At 54.3% G+C, this 21834-nt stretch overlaps 1 protein-coding gene across 2 annotated transcripts; it reads left to right on the top strand.

Annotated features, from left to right (window-relative positions):
* Positions 1–145: 145 nt before the first annotated feature.
* CPA5 (carboxypeptidase A5) lies at positions 146–20198 on the top strand (the record flags this gene model as incomplete). Of its 2 annotated transcripts, XM_084897230.1 has the most annotated exons (11): positions 146–261; positions 1441–1522; positions 2637–2771; positions 11583–11681; positions 12809–12910; positions 14320–14424; positions 14791–14901; positions 15291–15381; positions 18901–19100; positions 19396–19480; positions 19883–20198. In XM_084897230.1, the coding sequence occupies 11 exons, from the start codon at positions 146–148 to the stop codon at positions 20068–20070; spliced, it is 1314 nt and encodes a 437-aa protein (XP_084753356.1). In that variant the 3' UTR covers positions 20071–20198. The 2 variants fall into 2 exon arrangements, with proteins under 2 accessions (XP_084753356.1, XP_084753357.1); XM_084897231.1 differs by lacking the exon at positions 19396–19480.
* Positions 20199–21834: the final 1636 nt, after the last annotated feature.

Below are 21834 nucleotides of genomic sequence, written 5' to 3'. Positions count from 1 at the left end.
CGACGCTAGTGTGTGGCTGGGCCTCCCCAAGAGGGCCCACCGCCCATTGTCAGGCCGGGCTGCCGGCCTCCAGCTGCTGCGCGGTCCTGTGGCCTTGGCCTCGGCCATGCCCGCCAGCCCCTGAAGCTCGCCCAGAGGAGGGAGCATGCAGGGTGCCCCCGCAGGAGGCTTGGGCCCTGGGCTGCCCGCGGTGGACACACGGACGCTCCTGGTCTGCAGCTTTCTCCTGGCAGCAGCTTGGGGCCAAATGAATTTCACAGGGTGAGTGGCTGCTCCGCAGCAGAAGGGAGGACCGCCAGGCACTGGGGACTGGGTGTCCCAGTGGGGAGGTGGCCGTCCACTGGGACCTGATCAAGGCACACAGAGTCAGGACTTGGGCTCTCACCCTGAACCCGCTTCCAACTCTGAAATCTCCTGCTCCCGCGCTCAAGGCTAGAACACAGGGCTGTATTATTGTCTGGCCCCAAACCCAGAAATCTCAATCTGGGGCTCCTGGGTTAAGCTTTTAGGGATCTAAGAACCCCTGAAATCATACATAATTTTTGGTGTATGTATTATTATTATTTTTTTCTCGAGGGAGGGTTCATAGCTTTCCTCAGATTCTCAAAGAAGTTAGTAACCCCCCAAAGACTATACACCCTACCACAGATGGATGTAGGATTATCCTCCTTTAAATAACACAAGCACCAGTATTCTACACCAGGCCAGTAAGGACACAATTGCCCAACCTCTCAAAGACCCTGCGCTAGAGAGGAAGATATAAGCTTAGAGAGCAGGCCCACTGTCCATGGTCTCAGAGCCAGTCAGGGACATAGCCAAGGCCATCCCAGCATCAGACCCTAGAGGTCACACTGTAGGCTGCCCAGTTCCACCGCCTCCCACTCCCCCCAGTGGGCAGGAGGGAGCTCAGTGTCCCCAGAAGGCAGAGGGAGGCTGACCTCCCCTCCCATGTCCCCATGCTCTTGGGAGGAAGAAGTTTGGGCACCGGGTGTGGACAGACTATGGCCTTCGGACAGCTGTCTGAAGGGCACGTGGGCCATCGTTTGTCCCTGTAACCCCAGTATCCCAGAACCCCATTCCGTTCTCCCTTTAGTCCTCGCGTTCTCGCACCTTCCTCCATCCCCCTCATCCCTTCCCCATCTTTCTCTCCCGGTCTGGTCCTGAGGGTCATTAGTAGCACACACAGGCTTTATTTGGTCCCCGGGCGGTCTGTTCTCGGCAGAGATCGCCGGCCCCAGGATGAAGGACTCGCATGCTTCCCAGAGCTCAGTCCTGCTCAGTCCTTCAGCCTCCGCGTGACCAGGTGCCGCCAGCCTTCCTACCAGGCCCCCTCAGCCCGGTGTCTTCTCCACGCTGCCTCCTGCGACAGCACAGCCTTCCAGGATCCCCTCTCAGCAGCTCCCTCGGGCCCCCCCCCCCCCCCCCCCCATGTCTTTCCAGAGACCAGGTTCTTCGAGTCCTGGCTAAAGACGAGATGCAGCTTCGCCTTCTCAGGGAGCTGGAGGGGCTGAAGCCCCAGAAGGTGAGGCCTGCTCAGGGCTCGGGGACATGCTCTCCCTTCTCCCACAGCTGCTCGCACCTTTGGGGTCCCACCCCCACACCCCCAGACCCCAAATCTGCTCTCTGATGGCTCTGCCAAGATCACAGAACCATGGAAAAGTCAGCGGTGGCTCCTCTTCAGGAAAGGCTGGGAGCACTCGCCTACAAGGCTGGGCAGCTCTTGTTGGCTTTCCGCTCTGCCCTGGATGGGGCTGCTGAGGGGACTTGTGTGGGGGCCGCTCTGGATGCCGCTGACATGTCCCGAGGCCACACGGGGCGGGGGGCACATCTGTCTCTGGGTGGGGTGCCGTGCAGCACGCAGACTGGATGCAGCTGTTTGCCAATTGGAAGAACTGGGAGGGCTTCGCCTGGCAAACCTGTGTTTTATTTGGGCTCGTCCCTGTCAGATGAGCATTCGTTTCCAAGAACATTTGTCCTCTGCGAGTATTCCACAACGGAAAACATTTCCGTCGACGGTTGTAATAGAAGGACTCGGTCTGAGGGCTGAGGAAACAACCAGATAGTTCTGGATGTGGCCCAGAGCCCTCACTCCGATTTGTGTGAGTGCCCTTACCGATCCACTCTCGTAGGCCTTATAGTGACTCCGTCCATTTTATAAATTGGAAAATGGATGTGGCATTCAGAGGGCCTGGGACTCCAGGTGAGGCCTCGCCACCTCCTCTAGGTCTGGGGGCAGTGAGGTTTCTGTCTTCTGACCGAGTTCTTGTTCACGTCCATGTTCTGGAGGAGGAGCTGTCCCTCTTGTGGCAAGGTTAGGGTTAGGGTTAGGGTTAGAGTTAGGGTTAGGGTTATGGTTAGGGTTAGGGTTAGGCTAGGGTTAGGCTAGGGTTAGGGTGCTTTGGGCTCTTTGGGCAGTGTGAGCCTGGGGGATGAAGAGGCCCCGACACAGGGACAGAAACTCAGTGACCCGCAGAGTTTTTATGTTTGCGCCTCTTTCCACTGGGCCTCACGGTTCTCATCAGGGAACGGGGACCCTCTCCTCTCTGTATCAGACCACCCGGTTTCCCAGGGTGCCTCCAGGGCCGTGGGTAAGGACGGGTGATACAGGCACCCGTTTTCCTCTCCTCTGTGAACAGGTGGACTTCTGGCGTGGCCCGGCCAGGCCCAGCCTCCCCGTGGACATGAGGGTGCCTTTCTCCGCCCTGAAAGACGTCAAAGGCTACCTGGAGTCTCACGGCCTTGCTTACAGCGTCATGATCAAGGACATCCAGGTGAGGCCCCGTCCGCTGCCTGTCTGGCTCGGGCTCCACTTGGAGAAGAAAGACCGAGGCTCACAGTGGAGCAGGGAGACGGAGGAGGTAGCGTGCCTCTTGTGCGGCACCATGGAGAGGCAGCTCTGGAGGCCCCCTCGCTTTCTGACTGCCCTCTGGTCCCTGTGGCGTCTCAGCCACCCCCAGGGAATCCCTTCCTCCCAGAGAAGCCCAGCGTGAGTCCTGCTGTGGCTGCTCTGCCCCACTCCACCGCAGGGCTCTGGGTCCGAGGCCCCTCCGCCGGGTTAGGATTCTCCCAGGGGAAGAGCTGGGGAAGAAGTGGCTGCAGACAAGGCCCTTGGGTACGGCAAGGAGAGACTTCATCTTGGGCACCGTCTCCTTCCTACGCCCCGCTGGTGGCTGCCCCTTCCAGGGTCTTTTCTTTTTTTAATATATTTTATTGATTTTTTTTACAGAGAGGAAGAGAGAGGGATAGAGAGTTAGAAACATCGATGAGAGAGAATCATCGATCAGCTGCTTCTTGCACACCCCCTACTGGGGATGTGCCCGCATCCAAGGTACATGCCTTGACTGGAATCGAACCCGGGACTTTTCCGTCCACAGGCCAACGCTCTATCCACTGAGCCAAACTGGTTTCAACTCCAGGGTCTTTTCTGAACACTGTGCAATTCTATTTCAATTGTTTTGTCTTCAAGGACCTCCATTCCCAGGGGCCTCCTTCTTGCAGCCATTGCTGGGCACCCTCTGTGGAGGCTGTGGGGCACCCTCTGCGGGGGCTGTGGGGTACCCTGGGCGGAGGCTGTGGGGTACCCTGTGTGGAGGCTGTGGGGTACCTGTGGCATTGTACCCCCAGAGGTTTGTTCCCAAACAGGCCGTGCTGCCTCTAATCCCTCCTCCCCGCAGTGTGGGAACACGGAGCCTCCCGCGGCGCACACACTTGACACCACATGCCGGGGGATAAACGCATTAGGCGGCATTCCTTTCCCAGGCGAGCCCAGGACCGGGGGCATGTAGGTCCATACAAAGACTTTCATCCTCATCAGGCACATCTGTTTCCCGCTCAACATGTGGGGGGTGGGCTATTTCTCTAATTAAATCCCCACAAACAAAAAATGGGGAAACTCCCACAGACAGGAGAGGCCACCACATCAAAAGAAGCAGCCAGCGCTCAGTTCCCATTGTGGCCCAGGCCTGCATTCTGAAGTTTGCATTTCCCCTGCTCCTTCTCCACCCTGGAAACCCCGCAGCAGCATTTGGCAAACAGATACGAAAAGGTCTCTCAAAAGTTCCTGTGGATTTCTGCACATCAGGACTAGCTCCAGAGGCACCCCCCTCCACCCCAGATCCTTTGAAGCGGGTCCATCCTCTCTCTGTCAGTCTGTACCTCCTCCTGCCAACCCCACCCCCTTCACTGTGGTCCCCAGTTCTGGAGTCCCTGGAGGTGGGGGGTTATGGGGGGGATTTTTATTCATTTTCAGTAAAATGCCCAGGATTCTCAGGCCTAGCCCAGCCAGGAAGGATTTTCACCAACTCGCTGGCTGGGTCTGCAACACATCAAGCCCTGATTGTCAGATGTGAGGTCCAGTGGAGGGAGCTGGGGGTGGGGGTGGGGGGGCGGCTGTGCTGGGTGATTTGTGAAGATGAAGGAGAGAGGTGTCGGGGCGGAGGGAAGCTCAGAGGCGCTAACAGGAGGGGAAGGGCTTTGTGCTGCTCAGGTTTCTGGCCTCCGGGCTGATGTTCCTGCTATTAACACTGCTGAGGCCTGGTTTCCTGTCTTCTGGGTCTTCTCAGCCCTTGGTTTTGGCCCAGTGTTTCCTGCGCGGTGGGCCCTCCACAACTGGGTGCTGACTTGCTCTGTTGGTAGGTTCTGGCAGAGCCTGCCCAGAGGGACGCCTCTTCCCCCGAGCCCCACCAGGCCAGGATCATGCTCCTTACCCATCCTTAGGCCCCAGAACCTACACTAGGGCCTGCGTAGCACCTACCAGCTGGGGCTGAATAAGTGCTAGCTGAGTTAGCAGACCGGGGAGAAGGAAAGGACAGAGGGTGAACTTGCTTGATGGAACCAGGCTTTCCCTTTGGCCAGAGGCACTGGGGAGATCTGAGGAGGGAAGTGTCTCTCCACACCCCCTTCCCCCAACCCCACATCCCCGTGATCAGAGGGGATGCTTGCGATAGAAGAGGCAGATTCATTCATTCAACCCACGGACACGGCGAGGTCTCCTGAGTGCGGGGATGGGGCAAGGTGCTGGGAACACAAAGATGAGGACGGGTCTGTATCCAGGGAGCGGGGCGCCGTGGGGGCGGGGAGCGGAGGGAGGGAATCCGTGATTACAATGGAGTGGATGAGAGCAAGGAGGGAGTGGAGCAGGTTGCTATGGGAGCGGGGACAAGAGGCCCCGCAAGTTGCTCTGAAAAGGCGGTAATTACGGTGTGGCTGAGGAGCAGAGAGGGGGGCCCGGGAGGGGAAGGGGCCCCAGATTGGCGAGGAGGCCGGTCCAGATCACAAAGGGCATCCGCTGCGGGGTGAAGAGGTCAAGATTTTATCCCCCACACAGGCGAGGGAGCCAGGGGCGGTCTCTGGCAGGTCAGATTTGCAGGGAAGAAAAACCCCTGTGACAGGGCTAATGTGGAGTTGGGGACAGGAGCGGGGAGGGGGGGAGGGAGGGAGGGCGGCGAGGAAATTGCAGTGGGCCAGGCAAGAAATTATCTGATTCTGAGTGAGCTCTATTTGCATTTAATTTTTCTTCACCTCCTGGTTCTTGTCAGCCCTTGGGTTGTTGTTGTTGTTTTTTTTTTCTTCTTCCTGCGGATGAGTCACCGCGGAGAAGCTTCACTTGAGCAATCAGCTCGGTGGATTTTAATGGCTTTTTTTCTGATTACAAAATTAATAAATATTCATGTTAGGTAATTTGGAAAATAGGGAAGAGCACAAAGGAGACAACAAAGATCACCCCTGCTCTGAGCATCCAGAGCAAAACACAACTTAGTGTAAATATTGCTTCACCAACTCCCCCTCTCTACTGCATCACTCTCATCAGCTTACAGATATAGAGTTATTTCTGGCACCTTAAAAAACAATCCTCCTTTTATCCGCTCCCTTCCCCAGCTATCACCCCGTCTCTCCACTTCCTGTGGGGCAAACCTGGATGTCTGCACCTGCCTGGGTCGCCCATTTTACCGGCTACTCCTTTGCAGGTTGTTTTCCTGTTTCCCAGCTTTGTCCTTTGACCTCTTCGCTGACCCCTCAAGGCCAAGGGTGATGGTATTGAATACCTTCAACCTCCTGAACATTCCCACATTCACAGGTCCAGCCAGACTCATATCTCACCTGAGCTCCAGACTCATCTGCCTTACTGGCAGCTCAGACTTCACAAGGCCCCCCAGGAAGCTCTCATCTCAGGAAATTCTATTTCAATGGTCGGAGTCATGCTGGACTCCTTTCTCCCTTCCCATAGCCGATCCATCTGCAAATCCCTCTGCTGCCACCTGGACCAGCACTCCTTCAGCTTTCTCCTGGGTAGTTTTCCAGCTGGCCTCCCTATTCCCACCCCTATCTCCTGATGGCCTAGTCTTTTTGTTGTTGTTGGCATTGTTAATTTTCACCTGAGGACATTTTCTCCATTGATCTTTTTAGAGAGAGTGGAAGGGAGGGATAGAAAGAGGAAAATATCGATGTGAGAGAGACACATCGATTGGTTGCCTCTCCCAACTGATTTGGACTGGGGCTGGGGATTGAGCCTGCAACTTGAGGTATGCACCCTTGACTGGAATTGAACCCTTGACCCTTCAATCTGAGGGTTGATACTCTAACCACTGAGAAAACTGACTAGGGCTTTATTGCCTCGTCTCTTAAAACAGCAACCACATGGGTCCTTTAAAAATATTCAAGTCTGGTTACAGCACTCCTCTGTTTAAAACCCTCAATGCCATCCCAACTCAGAGGAAAAGCCAAAGTCCTTCAAACGGCGGTAAGAACTTTTAAGGTTCTATCGGGGATAGGGAACCCTTTTTTGTGCCAAGGGCCATTTGGATATTTAGAACATCATTTGTGAGCCAAACAAAATAATCAACTTAAAAATTAGCCTGCTTGCCTGGCTGGCGTGACTCAGTGGTTGAGCATCAGCCTATGAAGCAGGAGGTCGTGCTTCAATGCCTGGTCAGAGCACATGCCCTGGTTGTGGGCTCCATCGCCAGTGTGGGGTATGCAGGAGGCAGCCAATCAGTGATTCTCTCTCATCATTGATATTTCAATCTCTCCCTTTCTCTTCCTCTCTGAAATTAATAATAATAAAAATATATATTTAAATTAGCCTGCTAGATTTGGCCAAACATTTAATTAACTCACCCCTAATACCTTGGTAGGACCAGACCAAATGATTTCTCTGCCTGATGTGGCTCACGGGCCAGGTGTTCCCCACCCCTGTTCTACATGATCTGAGTCCCACACTCTGCACCATTTCCCCCTTGCTCACTCTGCTTCAGACACCCGGACCTCCTTGCTGTACTTCAAACTTGCCTGACCCTTTCCTGACTAGATGGGCCTTATGGTTAGAATGCTGTTTCTGCAGTTATCTGCCTGGCTTATTCCCTCACTGCTTTCAAATCTTATTCACATGTCACCTTTTCACCTTATTTTAAAATGCACCCTTCTTCTCCACACTCCCCCAATTCCCTCCCTCCTTCCTCCGCATCATTTCTCTCCTTGACAGTTACTGCCTTCTATCATCCTGTGTAACTTACTTAGTTATTGTCTGTATCCCCTACTAGACTACCATTTCTTTAGTGTGCAGTGTGTTCAACAAACACTTGTTTGGAAGAGATTCTAAAACAGAAATGCTGTTGGCTTGGGGGGCAGGAGAGGAGGGCCCTTGCTGGTTTAGCTCAGTGGATAGAGCTTCGGCTTGTGGATTGAAGGGTCCCAGGTTTGATTCCAGTCAAGGACATGTACCTTGGTTGCAAGCTCCTCCCCTGGTTGGGGTGCGTGCAGGAGGCAACCAAGCGATGTGTTTCTCTCACATCGATCTTTCTCTCTGTCTTTCCCTCTCTCTAAAAATCAATGGAAAAATATCCTCAGGTGAGGCTTAAAAAAATTGATTAAAAATGATAAATACATAAAGAGGAGAGGAGGACAGGTAGGGATGAGTGCAGGAGAAGGCAAGGGAAGGAGGAGGCCATCGGGGTAAGGCCCTGAGGGAGAGGCGGAGTCTGGCTGCACCAAGGGGACAGGGACAGAAGGACTAATCCTCGGCAGGAGCAGGTGCTCACTGACTCACACCAGGGACCATTCATGAGCGTGCTCTGCCATCCCGAGTCCCACACACACCACTCCCCGCGGCAGGAATCCAGATTTCCCGGTCACGCCTCGCCGTGATTGCTCTGTCACAGAGTCCTGGACTCACCCCAAGAGTTACTCTTGTCCTGTCATTGTCACGGTCGTTAGCATAGCTGGTATTTTCTGCATGTTAGGCAATGTGCTAAGCATTTTAGACATATGAACCCTCCTAATGTTCATGAGAACGTCTGCAAAAGTATGTGATAACATGACCCCCGTGTAATGAAGGCAGAGACATCAGGAACTTGTCCAGGTCCGTGAGAGCGTCCGGATCTCATCTGAGACAGATGCTCCCGGCTGGCACCCTTCGCTCCCGTGCCAGCTGCCTCCTCAGAGGTTGTCATTGTTTGTGTGGTGTTGTAAGCTGCCTTCCGGGCGGAGATGCCATAGTTTCGCCTTGATCTGTCAGGGGTCCATTCTAACACCCCCAACCTATTACCCCCCCACACCCGGAACAGGCATGGACTGCAGTTTCCACCCGCCATGTAGCTGCTAGTGCGAACGTTAGGCCTGGAAGAGCAGGGCAGGCCTTGAGGAGAGGGACTGCTGTGGTCACAGAGCAGGTCAGGCCCCCCCCCCCCCCCCCCCCCCCCCCCCCGATTCTATGAGCTCTGTCCATTTCACGTCTGCAGCCCCGGCCCCGCTGCCCAGCGAGTTCCCTCCGCTGTCAGCTTCCCTTTTGGGGGCCCTCAGTCTCCTCCCCTCTCTCTTCCTGGAGGTGCTGTTCTTGCTTAATGTCCCCCATCCTTCCTTACTCCGGTCATAAATTAATTCACTCCGAGGTATTACTTTCCCTGTCAGGTTTTGGCTTCCAGGGAGGCAAATGGCTGCCTTCTGAGGCCTCTCTTTCTCTCTCTCTCTCTCCCCTTCCTCTCAGAGCAGCCTGACAGGGCTGTGATTAGGCATTCCTGAGCCCATGGCAAGACTGCATTCTTCACCCCCCACTCCCATCCCCTTCCCCCGCACCCCCTTCCCGGGCCTGTGAGGGGAGCGAACATCTGTGTCTGTCTTGGGCCAGGGCAGATTAATGTTCCTGGAACTGGGGCCCAGCGGAGCATTCCCAGTGTGTGAGGGAGTCAGATCCATTCACAGGGCTGCGAGGGTATTTGGAAAGATATTTGCAGTTTGTTGCCGACTTCCCATTTGCCTCCAAGCTGTTGTGCGGAACAAAGCGCAGCCTGTGGGAGCTGTCTTCCTGTGGGGGTCCCGGGGCTGTGTGGGAAGAGGGGCCCCCTGGCCCTTTCCTTCCAGCGTCTCCTCCCCGTCCTGCTCCTTCCCCCGCCGCCTGGGCCTCCCTCCACCAGTCCCCAGGAAGCCAACTTATGGCCCCTTTAACGTTACTCCGCCGGGCCCGAGCGGGGACGGATGGGCCCTGACTCGGTGACCTGGGCAGGCCTGCTCTCGCCCCTGCAGCTGCTCCCAGAGCTGGCGGTGCCCGGCTCAGTGCCCGGCACACATCGGTCACGGGGGGGCTGCTGAGATTTCCGTTCATTTCCTGGGAAGAAGACAAATTCCTTTTGTGAGAGCTTCCCGGGGGGGTGCTTGTGCCAGGGAGGGCCAGGACCCCTCCCGCCACCTCTCCCTCCAACGGCAGCCGGGTTCTGCCCAGCGGGCACCGTCCTCAGCCCAGCCATCCCGCCAGGAAGCACCGCGAGCACAATGGCCTCAGATGAAGTTGGTGGTGCTGAACCGGGCAATAAGATGAGCCCCACACGAGGGTTTCCAGGCCTCGTCTCACCTGAGAGCTTGAGCAAGGTGGTGCGCGAGCCCGCTGGTACTTTCTCATTAGGGCTTTCTGTTTTAGTTTTAGTGTTATTTATTCACTTAGAACAGTGGTTCTCAACCTTTCTAATGCCGCGACCCTTTAATACAGTTCCTCATGTTGTGGTGACCCCCAACCATAAAATTATTTTCGTTGCTACTTCCTGACTGTAATTTTGCTTCTGTTATGAATCATAATGTAAATATCTTAGGCTCTACAGCAGCGGCCCACAGGTTGAGAACCGCTAGCAGGGTCGCCTAAGACCATTGGGAAACACAGATATTTACATTACGATTCATAACAGAAGCAAAATTACAGCTAGGAAGTGGCAATGAACATGATTTTATGGTTGGGGGTCACCACAACATGAGGAAACTGTATTAAAGGGTCGCGGCATTAGAAAGGTTGAGAACCACTGGCTTAGAAGATCTTACCTATCGGAGTAGTATAAGGATGTTGCCAAAATGCAAAAGCAGAGAAAAGAAAAAAATTGTGTCAAACAATAGTTCTTCTATCCTAACAGCCATTGCTAACATTTTCATATATTTCTTGGCATTTTAGTGTCTTGCTGTCCTTGGCTCATGATGTCATTCTCTCATTATTTAAAAACGCTTTTTAATCGCAAGAATAATAGGATGGACTTTTCACCTGTTGTTTACATTTTACATACTATATTTGCTCTCACTCTCTTTGTACACACACACACACACATAGACACAAAGATATATCTATATGTATACATGTATATCTATGTGTACAGATCTGTATCTCTATCTCTATTTCTACATATCATATCTATCTATCTATCTATCTTTTGTTAATCCTCACCTAACGATATTTTTTGACTGATTTTTAGGGAGAGTAAAAGAGAGAGAGAAAGACAGAGAGAAACATTGATGTGAGCGAAACACATCGATTGGCTGCCTCCTGCATGAGCCCTGAGCAGGGACGGGGCAGGGGAGGAGCCTGCAACCAAGGTCCGTGCCCTTGACTGGAATCGAACTCGGGACACTTTGGTCCTCAAGTTGATGCGCTATCCACTGAGCCAAACTGGCTAGGGCTCGACCTATATTTATATCTATATCTAGATGTAATTAAGGGGAAGTTAAGATGGTGAGTGAAAATCTGTTGGCCCTTTCATCATAATGCCTTGGGCTGGCTTTCTAAATGGCTTGGACACCAATTGTCTAGGCCACTTCCTGGGGGTAGAGTGGATGCTGTGGGCTGGGGAGCCCTCTGCTCCCCAGGGGGTCAGTGTTCATGGCTCAGTGCAGGCCTTAGCTCAACCGAACGTTCACAGAGGCAAAAGCAATGCTGGCAGGAGAACATGAGCGTCTTTTCCCAAACACACTCATATCCAGGACGACATTTTATCCTATGAGATGGGCAAGACAGGTGTTGCTGTCCCAGTGATCAAGCCGAGGAAACAAAGGCCAAGATCCCCCCCCAAGTGGGCAGCAGTGGCAGACTTAGAACCCGGCTCTCTGCTCCGTGCCCTGTGCTTGTCTGGGAAATGGGCATCGCGAACACCAGAGAGTCACGCAGAAGAGTCTCCCAGAAATCCCGCGTCTTCTCTTGTCCCGCAGCGTGTGTTCACGGTGGCTCATTCTCCTGTGCCGATGCTGTCTCTGTGCACAGCCACCCGAGGCCGGGCTCGGATGGGGCACGCCTGTCCCAGCCCACCCCTTCCCTCCCGACACGTGCCCCCGTCCCCTAGGTGCTGCTGGACCAGGAGAGAGAGGCCATGGCGAGGTCCCGCCGGCTGGAGCGCAGCGCCAGCAGCTTCAGTTACTCCTCCTACCACACCCTGGAGGAGGTAGGTCTGCTAGGCCAGGCTCTGGCCTCTGTTTCCCCTGTGGCTCCTCAGGGTCTCCTGATTCTGGCAGAGGCTAGTGAAGGACTCTGGGGTCTATGGGAGACCAGGAACTGGCAGTTGGGGAGTGTGGAGCAGACACTGGGCGAAGGTCCATTAGGCAGGCAGCTTCTGAGATCCAGAAGCCAGGATTTAGATTGAAGGGACCACAGCTCAACAGTCGGCCCATGGCGGGTCCTGGACCACAGTGATGGTTTACGAGGTGGGACACTAAGGCAGGACCTGCCACTGGCCAGATCGGAGCAGGTAGAGGCACCTTCCTATCTAGCTCTGGCTGGGGGCCCAGGGGTCCTGACCTCACCACGACCACTCCTGGTGTTGAGTGGCCCCAGCAGTGGGAACTAGAGTATAGAAAGGGCAGGAAGCCAGGCATGTGGGAGAGCCATTTTGTAGACCAGAGTTGCCTTCGTAATCAGTCCCAGCCACTTTGGGCAGGTTTGACTGATTGTGGCTTGTTTAGGAAGGAGAATCTGCAAGGAGAGGTCAGAAGTAACTAACTCAAGGCACGGCTCCCATTCCCACAGGGAGGGTGTGACAGTATCGGTCCACTTTGTTTACCTTCATCTTCACTCCTCCCATTCACAAGGCCTGCAATGGGGGATCCATGTTCTTTCACATATTTGTTAATTCAATGACATGCAGTGAAAGACTAAGAGAACGAATTAATATAGCCCACCGGTGTTTACCGATATCAGAGATAAATCGACCTGCTTTCAAGTGGCCTAGGATCCAAAAGTAGCAAGGTCACCAAAAACAACATTGCCAGGTCTGTGAGGTCTGTCAAATGTACTGAATGGAAGCACTGAGTAGGGTCAGCACAGGCTGGTCTTCCGGGCAAAGTCTTTGCAATGCATGGCGGTGAGAAGCCGAGAACCCAGGCCAACCACAGCCTTTTGCCTTCGGCCTGGAGGTCGTCTTCTTTTAGTTTTTGATCTGGGTTCGTTCAGATCCTCATGAGAGGTGGGAAAGTAGTAAGGAGGGTGGGATGGGAGAAGGAGACTATTCAGAGAGGTCCAGGGGTTCACCCTCTTCTTGCTTAACTGCGATCTGAGGAACTCCCTTAATTTTAGATATATAACTGGATTGACAACTTCGTCACTGAGCATGCAGATATTGTCTCGAAAATTCAGATTGGCCACAGCTTTGAAAATCGATCCATTCTTGTCCTGAAGGTAAGGGCTAGCAGTGTTGACCACTAGACTCTGGCATGAGATGGAACTCATGTGGGACTGTGGCTGGATGGGAGGTTGTTATTTATTTTTTAAAATCCTCACCCGAGGATGTGTTCATTGACTTCAAAGAGAGGGGAAGAGAGAGAGAGAGAGAGAGAGAGAGAGAGAGAGAGAGAGAGAGAGAGAGAGAGAAATGTCAATGAGAGAGAGAAACATCAATCAGTTGCCTCCTGCATGAGCCCTGATTGGAAATTGAACATGAAACTCTTCTGTGCATAGGACAACACTCCAACTCACTGAACCACACCGGCCAGGGCTGGGTGGAAGTTTTAGGGAAAGAGAAGGTGCGTATACTCCTGTCTTGAGGTGACACATAAACTTTGGGTTTGCGGTAATCAGACCCGCCCTTGTAGGCATGGACAGGTGACAGTGTGGTGGCCTGGCATGTCCCGGGCCAGGAAGTAGGTGGGAGGGTTGCTACGAAGGTGGACTGGCAGTGTGGCAGGCACCACCCTGGATTCGGGATATGAGTGTGGGTGAGTCAGCATTCTTGCTGTTTCCGCAGTTACTTCATCTGTTAAATGGGAAAGAGGTGCCTACCGAGAGGCCTCATTTACAAACGACTGAGGTCACCTGGCTCAGGCAGCCCCACGGGTAGACCTGAATCTGTGGGGGTCCCCCCAGCCCTTCACATGGGCCCTCGGAAACAGAATTTATGCAGCCTCAGCAGCGGCAGTGTCCTTGGTCATGGAGGAGGCAGGACCGAGTAGAGCGTGGAACCCACGCGTTTCTTAGCCTGAGCCGCCCAGCGCACTCAGGAGCGTGGGCCGTGCAGGGCGTTTGACAGAGGAGACAGGCGCTGCTGCTCTCCGCAGTGCCCGGGGGGCTCTTCGGAGGCCAAGGGATCTCACCCAACCTCAGATCTGCCTTTGTCTGTCCCCGCGGTGACTCACCCCAGGACCTTTCTTCAGTTGTCGGAAACCTTGCTGCTCAGTGTGGTCCCCGCACCCGCACCCGCACCTGCACCCGCACCCGTAGTCACAGCATCGGCAGGAGCTTGTTAGAAATGCCCCACTTCAGACCCCTCCCCTCAGAACCTGCATTTTAGTTAGATTCCCCGGGGACTCTCGTATCTTTAGCCTTGAAGAAGCACCAGAAGTGTCTGCGATGCTTACAGGTGGGGAGGGGTTGGGGGATTCTGTGCTTCTGGCCTGATCACTCCGCCCGCCCGGAGCAGTACTGTGCTGCCAGGATTCAAGCACGTGTGCACTTCAGGGGTCACGCCCGGGAACCTGCACACACAGCCCCCCATCGCGGGCATCTAGGACCACCCCGGGCAGTGAGGATGCATCGGGTCCTTCCAGGCTGTCTCCGTGCAAACCTGTGTGGGTCCCGGTGCTTCCCCCCAGTTCAGCACCGGAGGAGGTTCTGAGCGCCAGGCCGTCTGGATCGACACTGGAATCCACTCCCGGGAGTGGATCACCCATGCCACCGGCATCTGGACCGCCAAGCAGGTCAGCACGGACGGAGGATGGGGGCTGGGGCTGGGGCTGGGGGCTGGGGCGGGGGGCGGGGGCTGCCTGACTATTTAAGGGCACCTCCCGTCGAAATACTAGACTTGGATTTTTAAAGCTCAGGGTGCTCGCTGCCCTTTGGAGCAGCTGCCAGCTGGTCTTTTGCAGCACAGAGCTCCCATCGAGCCTCTGCCTTTTATTTGCTTAAAATCCAGGCCTTTCTCTTCTGTACGAAGGATGTACCTGATGGCCTGATGTCCTCCCTGCCTGCAGCCGCTGGCTGTGCAAATGTCCTGCTCCCCTCGGAGGAGAGCCCAGTAGGGCCTTCCGCCCGTCACCCTGTCCAGCTCTGCTTTTTTCTTGCAGATTGTCAGTGAATACGGCAAAGATCGTGTCCTGACCAACCTATTGGACACCATGGACATCTTCCTGGAGATCGTATCCAACCCCGACGGCTTTGCTTTCACCCACAGCATGGTGAGGGCACCTGGGAGGGAGGGGGTCAGCGGCTCTGGGGGCTCGGGGGAGGGGGAGGAACGGTCACTTCTGCTTTGGGAAGCTGAGCTGAGGTTCCCGTGGGGCCTGCCTGCCCCTCGGGTTCCCTGCAGAGTCTCACCGAGGAAGGGGGGCTGCCCAGGACTGAGGCCGCAGCCCTTGTCCTGCTACCTCCCTCTTGCACCCAGGCTTTCACCACAGAGTCTGACGGCAGCCTTGGTGCAGCCCCGTGGCCCCTGCTCCTGCCCTAGAGGTTCCTTCACTCTGTCCTCCCTGACCACCCCCCCCAGACCCTCCCCCTCAGGCCGGGATGCCAGGGCTCCCACAGGGGAGCGGGCTCAGTAACGAGATCATCCTCTGGGCTTTCTCAGAACCGCTTGTGGCGGAAGAACAGGTCCAGCCAACCCGGAGTCCCCTGCATCGGTGTGGATCTGAACCGGAACTGGAGGTCCGGCTTCGGAGGTAGGGCGATCTGCCGGGCCCGGGGCTCCCACACAGTCCGATTACCGTGAGTCTTACCTTGAGAGGCGACGCATTTGGCTCGTGCCAGCGAGTCATGGCCAGGGACAGGCAGGCGCGTGCCTGGGACTGGCGGGGAGGCATGGGGGCCGGCGGCACACGAGTGGGAAACGTACACGTGGGCTAAGCCCTCACGGGAAGCACGGAGACCGCACAGCGGCAAAGATCAAATCCGAAGCACGCAGAGAAGGGCCTAAGGGGGTACAGGGTAATCTGGCTGGTTGTTTAAAAAGCTCAGAGTTTATGACGCCCCTGAATTGCCTCGAGCCTTCCTCGAGGAGAGCAGCCACAGGAAAATGCCTCCAAGCTCATTTCCTGAGAGCCGTGACCTCTGGGGAGACCAGAACAATATAGAACAAGCCAATTCCTTATCACCAACAGTACTTCAAATACAGAATAAGCCAGTTCCTTATCATTAATACCACTTGAGCCTGTTTTTATTATTTTATTTTGGACCCAATTACTTTGTCACCCTGAGCTGACGGCGGGGGTGTATCTGCCGGACTGTGTGCATCCGGGGAGGGGTGGGCAGCTTCTCCCAGTTCCTTGGTAATCTTCCCGATTATTCCCTCACCGGGCCAGGGGCACGGGGACTGGATAGGAAACTGAGGCCCAGAGATGAGTAGGTGGACCTGGGAACCCAGCGCTTTATTTCTTATTTTTATTAATTTATTTTTTAAATAATTTTTAAAAATATATATTTTTATTGATTTTTTTTTTTTTTTTTACAGAGAGGAAGAGAGAGGGACAGAAACATCGATGAGAGAGAATCATCGATCAGCTGCCTCTTGTACACCCCCCCACTGGGGATGTGCCCGCAACCAAGGTACATGCCCTTGACCGGAATCGAACCTGGGACCTCCCAGTCCGCAGGCCGATGCTCTATCCATTGAGCGAAACTGGTTTCGGCCACCCAGCCCTTTAATGGGTGGGAAGCTGGGTATCCAGAGGAGAGGTTGCATGACCACAGCCCTTGGCTCCCTGATGTGGCACCCGCACCATGCTGGGGAGAGGGGGCAGGTCTGGGTTTGGCTCCACAGGAGACAGTGCCATTGCTGTTAAAAAGCTCATCCTCAGACGGGTGGCTAAAGCAACGAGAGAGAACATTCTAGATCTGGATGCCCGCCCCTTTGAAAAACCTGGCTTTTTTGAGTCGGCTCTCATTGAAAAGTAAGGGCAGCTCTGAAGCATCCAGAGAGAAGCACCCCCCCTGCCCCCCCAGGCCACGTTGTGGGGGTTTCCTGAGATCCGAGGCTGTGTGTGTAGCGGCCTGTGTAAGGGAACACAACTGTGTAAAATCCGGCATTTCCACCTCCAAATGGCCTGACACCTGCCCCAAGCAGTCATCCATGCTGTCCCTTGGAACCGGCTGACGTGTGTGCCCACAGACCCTGAGATGGACTGGCTAGAAAGACAAATTACTTCTTAAAAAAATAATGTTTGTTGTTTCACCACAGGAAAAAAAAAATCAATATACACATAATGTAAAAAAATATATATATGTGTGAGGGGAAATGCCCTGAGGGGACAAAAAGCTCCCATAATCCCACTACTCAAAGATTACTGCTTTTAATAATTTACCATGCCTTTCCAGAGACTTCCCCTTGCTACAAATTACATTTTTAGAGAAGGAAAAAATAAATAGCTAATGAATCCATTAGCAGGTACTTGTGAAGCAGGCCGGCTCAGAGGGCTTTGTGAGCGGCAGAGAGAGGCAGGCAGCGAATTCCCATTTGGTCAGGGGAAGATTAGTTTATTCTGCTCGGCTCACACCAGAACTAATGGCCTGAAGTGTTCCTCCATATTTGGGCAAAGCCACCTGGTCGTTGGCAGGGGAACGGCTTTCCATGCGTGGGCTGCGAATGCAGACAAAGCTCTCAGCCTCCCCCGCTCTGCTCATCTGTTGCTATTTGTCATTCATCAAGTGTAGCAGGTGCAGAAGCTCCTGGGAGACACAACAATCAGGGCCCCTGTCAGCTGGCTGCCTCCAGCCAGGGGGGGCTGCTCCTCACGCCCTTGCTCCCTGCGAGCACATCCCTTCCAGCGTGGGTCCCCACCCCAGGTGAGGACCCGAAGGCCAGGAGGGGATGCACTTCCGGTGATGGAATTGCCTCTGGCCAGGAATAACAGTGTGTCTGGGGTGGTGACTCAGGCAGGAAGATTTTGTTATGGTTTTTATTATTACTTTAATGTAACTGCGGCATGATGAGCAATCTTGCACATCATCCCTCCCACACGCCGCCCTCACCTGCACTCTTGAGGAGGAGCGGCTTGCTGCAGTCCTAGAGCAGCATCTGGACTGGTCCATGGGCCAGCCCCCAGCTCTCCAGCCAGCCTACTGCCCTGGGGGGTCAAAAGGGGTGCTCTGGCACCCTCAGGAGGCTCCAGATATTGGAGTGACCCTTGGCCTCTGGACCAGGCTTGTGTGTAGTCATTTCAGGGGGGAATGAACGAACGAGAGAGGAGAAACTGGGGTGGTTCTTTCCAAATGTGTTTCTAACCCACACATCTTGACCAGCCCAGCCCAGCCCTCCACAGCATGGCCCTTTGGGAGGGAGGCAAACAAAATAGGAGGGAGAGAGGAGGCGGGCAAATAATCTAGGAGGAGATGGGGACAAATTAAATTTGTGAACCAAATAGAGGCAGAGTTCCCCTTTGCCCTCTCCCGGAATTCAGGTCCCCAAGAAGACATTCCAAAGACTTGTTGTGTCTGTGGTTCCCAGACCAGCCTCGGGTAACTATGGAGATCTGTTCGCTGTTTTCTTGGCCCCCAGTCCATGTGGCTCCTGGGGCTGTAGCTGCAGCACAGCTTGAGCAGACACTGAGTTGGAGCATTCAACTGACCCAAGCCTTCCCCATGGCAATGACAGGATGGCAATGAAGGGCCAGCTTAAAGGGGTCATTGCTCGCAGGGGAAGCTGGGGGTGGAGACCTAGAGTTTCCTCTGGAGGCGATTGCTAAGGCAGGCCCACCTCTTTAATGGAACCACAGTCAGGACGTACCCAAAGGACCAGCCCAGGGAGCTCCTCACAGGAATTGCTGAGTCGCAGTGTGGTATTAGACGAGGGTATGCAGCAGTAACAAATACCCCTCCAAATCTCCAGTGGCTCAACACAATAAAAGTTTGTTTTTCATGCACACAAAGTCCAATGTGGGCAGTGAGTCTCCTTGGCAGGTCTCCTCCGATGGTGATGGAGGACACTTCCTCAGAGTTTTTTGCTTCCAACCACACGCAGTCAGAAGAGAGTGTGAGGAAGTTATGTCTGCTCTTCACAGCCTCGAACTCGAAGTGACACATCATTACCGCACACATTGTCATGGTCAGGAGTAGTCACATGGTCTCAACCAAACTGCAAAGGAGGCTGGGAAATGTAGAGGAATAGATGGATATTTTGTGAGCACTAAGTGTCTTTCCCAATCCGGGGAGTCTGAACCCTTTGGGTGGTTTTCTTGGACTTCCAGGAAATGGTTCTAATGACAACCCATGCTCAGAGACGTATCGTGGGCCCTACCCGCAGTCGGAGCCAGAGGTGTCTGCCGTTGTGAACTTCATCACAGCCCACAGGAACATCAAGGCTCTGATTTCCATCCACAGCTACTCTCAGATGCTCATGTACCCTTATGGCCACTCGCTGGAGCCCGTTTCAAACCAGGAGGAGTTGGTGAGATTGGCCACTTAGGGCTCGGGGGAGGCATCTGGCAGACTCCCAGAGGCTCAGGCGCTCACTCTGAAACAAGGGTCTGGACCCAGTGACCTCATGGTAGGGAGGAGGAGGGAGCTCAGTCTCATGTGTAATCAAGCCCAAAGTTAGAGGTTCTGTGTTCCCTTCTCACGAGAGCCATCTACACATGCAACTCCCAGGACTCCTAACTCCTGCTTCTCAGCAGCTGGTAACGGTGTGGGGGTGTGGGGTGTGGGGAGCCCCAGCCTCTCACCCTCTGGATGTCATCCTGCAGCACAATCTTGCCAAGAGAGCAGTGCAGGCCCTGTACAAGGTCCATGGGATCAAGTACATTTACGGCAGCATCAGCACCACCCTCTGTGAGTGAGCCTTCCCCTGGCTGCTTCTTCAGGCACCTCAGCCACCCGGGGCGGGCAGGTGTAGGCTCTTGGCTGTCTGGCGGGCCTGGTTGGTCATGGCAGTGCCATAGGTCTAGCTGGGCCAGAGCTGATTTCCTAACCAGGGAGCTGTTTCTTGACAGCGTTCACTAGTGCACGGCCCCCAGTGCCTGGCTTTCTGTGGCATTCCTGGAGGGCAAAGAACCCGTGCCTAGTAGTCTTAAGGTTCGCCGGGCAGAGAACGGGCTGGGTAAGCAGGGTGAGGCCCAGGTTAAGGCCTGGGTTGGGAGGCTTGGTGGGTCTGAGGTGGGTTGGGGTTTGGTCTCCAGGCTCACTTTCCTTGTGGCCTCATTCAGGGGCATTCCCTTGCCCTTTTGTATCCAGATGTGGCCAGTGGGATCACCGTCGACTGGGCCTATGACAGTGGCATCAAGTACTGCTTCAGCTTTGAGCTCCGGGACACTGGGCGCTATGGCTTCCTGCTGCCGGCCACGCAGATCGTCCCCACGGCCGAGGAGATGTGGATGGCAATTCGGACCATCTTGAAGCACATCCTGAGGCACCCCTACTAGCAGCATGATCGAGGGCAGAGCAGGAGAGGCCATCCTCCTCCCCAAGGCCTGGGGCTCCTCCTGAACCCCAAATCAGACACCCCTCCCTGAAAACCCTGCCATGACCCCTTAGAAAATAAATCAAGTTTAATAGGCTTGGTGGCCTCTTGCACTGAGTCCCGTTGGACTCAGCATTGAGGAGGGGACCGTGACAGCTCGAAAAGCCTCTTCTCCCCCCTGGTATTCAGGAGGGTGAGGTCCTGCCTTTTCTCCTCGTGCAAGGCTCTCTGGGCTCAGAACAGACAACTCACCCCCTAGGGAACTACTCACACACACATTGTCCTCTCAGTGGCATTTACATCTTAAGATGACCCCGGAGGGGACAGTGTTTGATCTGAGAGTGGGTCCCCAGTGTTGGCATTTCCAGCATCTTGGGGGAGAGGTGGGCACAGAGAGGCAGGCAGCCTTCTTCTCTTCCTGCTTCATGTCCCATGCTGGTTGGGGCCCCCCTCAGAAGATCCCACTCACCCCGTAAATGAAACTGAGCAAGTCACTGGCTGTGACCTGCTCCTCCTGGGGCCCTCATAGGCTTCCGTAGTCTTGGAAACACAGAGTCACAGCCTATCAGAGCCAGCTCAGCAAGCACTGCACATACAGGGAGAATAAATCCTTTCTCCTCCTCTTCCCTGTATCATCCTGGTGGTCATGAACTTTAGCAATTACTTCAGGCCAGGCCATGTGCTAAGTAAGCACTTAATTAAGGGAGAGAAAGGGGTATATATAAAATATTACCCCTTTCTCTCCCCCATCCTCGGGCTTCCTTAAACCTTTGACTTCCCCCACCACTGGGGAGCACGGTAATGGGTCTATGTGCCCTGTCCTCAGATAAGGGCAGGTACCCCCAAGAAGTAAGAGAGCTGAATGGATTTGGGTAAATCTGAAGCAGAAAGCAAGACTTTTATTCGTTAAGGGCCAGTTACGAATTAAAAAAAAAAAAAAGGTTTTTTTTGTTGTAAAAAAAAGGATTGTGGGTATCCTTGGGATGCAGTTAAAGAAGGACTGCCCTAGAGGCAGGGGTCCCTGGACCCTGGGGGATTTCCCAGTGACAGTGAACACAATAAACCCGTTTCTAGCACTTCCTATGTGCCAGGCATGGTTCCAAAGGCATGACAGGATTCAACACATTGCTCCTCACAGCTCTATGAGATAGGACCATCACCGCCCTTGTTTTCCGCGGAGGAAGCTCAGAGAGAATAGTGGCAGAAGGGCACGCAGCTCCCGAGTGGCAAACTGGGACTGGCCTTCAGGGGAGCCTGAGTCAGATGCCCAAAGCCCCTCGGACAATGGGCTAGGAATTTTCTCACAGCCGTGCTGGCATGGTCTCTGTGCCGCCAACTGCAATTGGGGCTAAAACAGCTTTTCGGGTGGGTACCTTCTTAGAATGCAACTTTCTCCTTAAAATCCTTCAGTGACCTAAAATGCAGCCCGCCCCCGGTGCCGCGTGGCCGGCCCTGCCTACCTCTCCCGTCTTGTTTCACTTCCTCGCTCACCAGCTCTAAGTCCACGGGCTTCCTCTCAGTTCCCGCCACTCCTTCCCAGCCAGAGGCCTTCGCATGGCTGGTTCCTTCCTGTCTGGAATACTCATCCTTCTCCCTCTTGCTTCAAACGGCCACTTCTTAGATTTCCCCCTTCAGTATCATTTCCTCACAATAAATGTGTACCGTATTCTTCTTCCTGGAAAAATAAGACATCCCCTGAAAATAAGACCTAGCGCATCTTTGGGAG

Source organism: Pipistrellus hanaki (assembly GCF_964339955.1).
Source record: "Pipistrellus hanaki genome assembly, chromosome: 10".
Classification (NCBI taxonomy): Eukaryota; Metazoa; Chordata; class Mammalia; order Chiroptera; family Vespertilionidae; genus Pipistrellus; species Pipistrellus hanaki.
The sequence above is the reverse complement of the archived record's forward strand: the minus strand, read 5'-3'. Positions and strand labels throughout refer to the sequence as shown.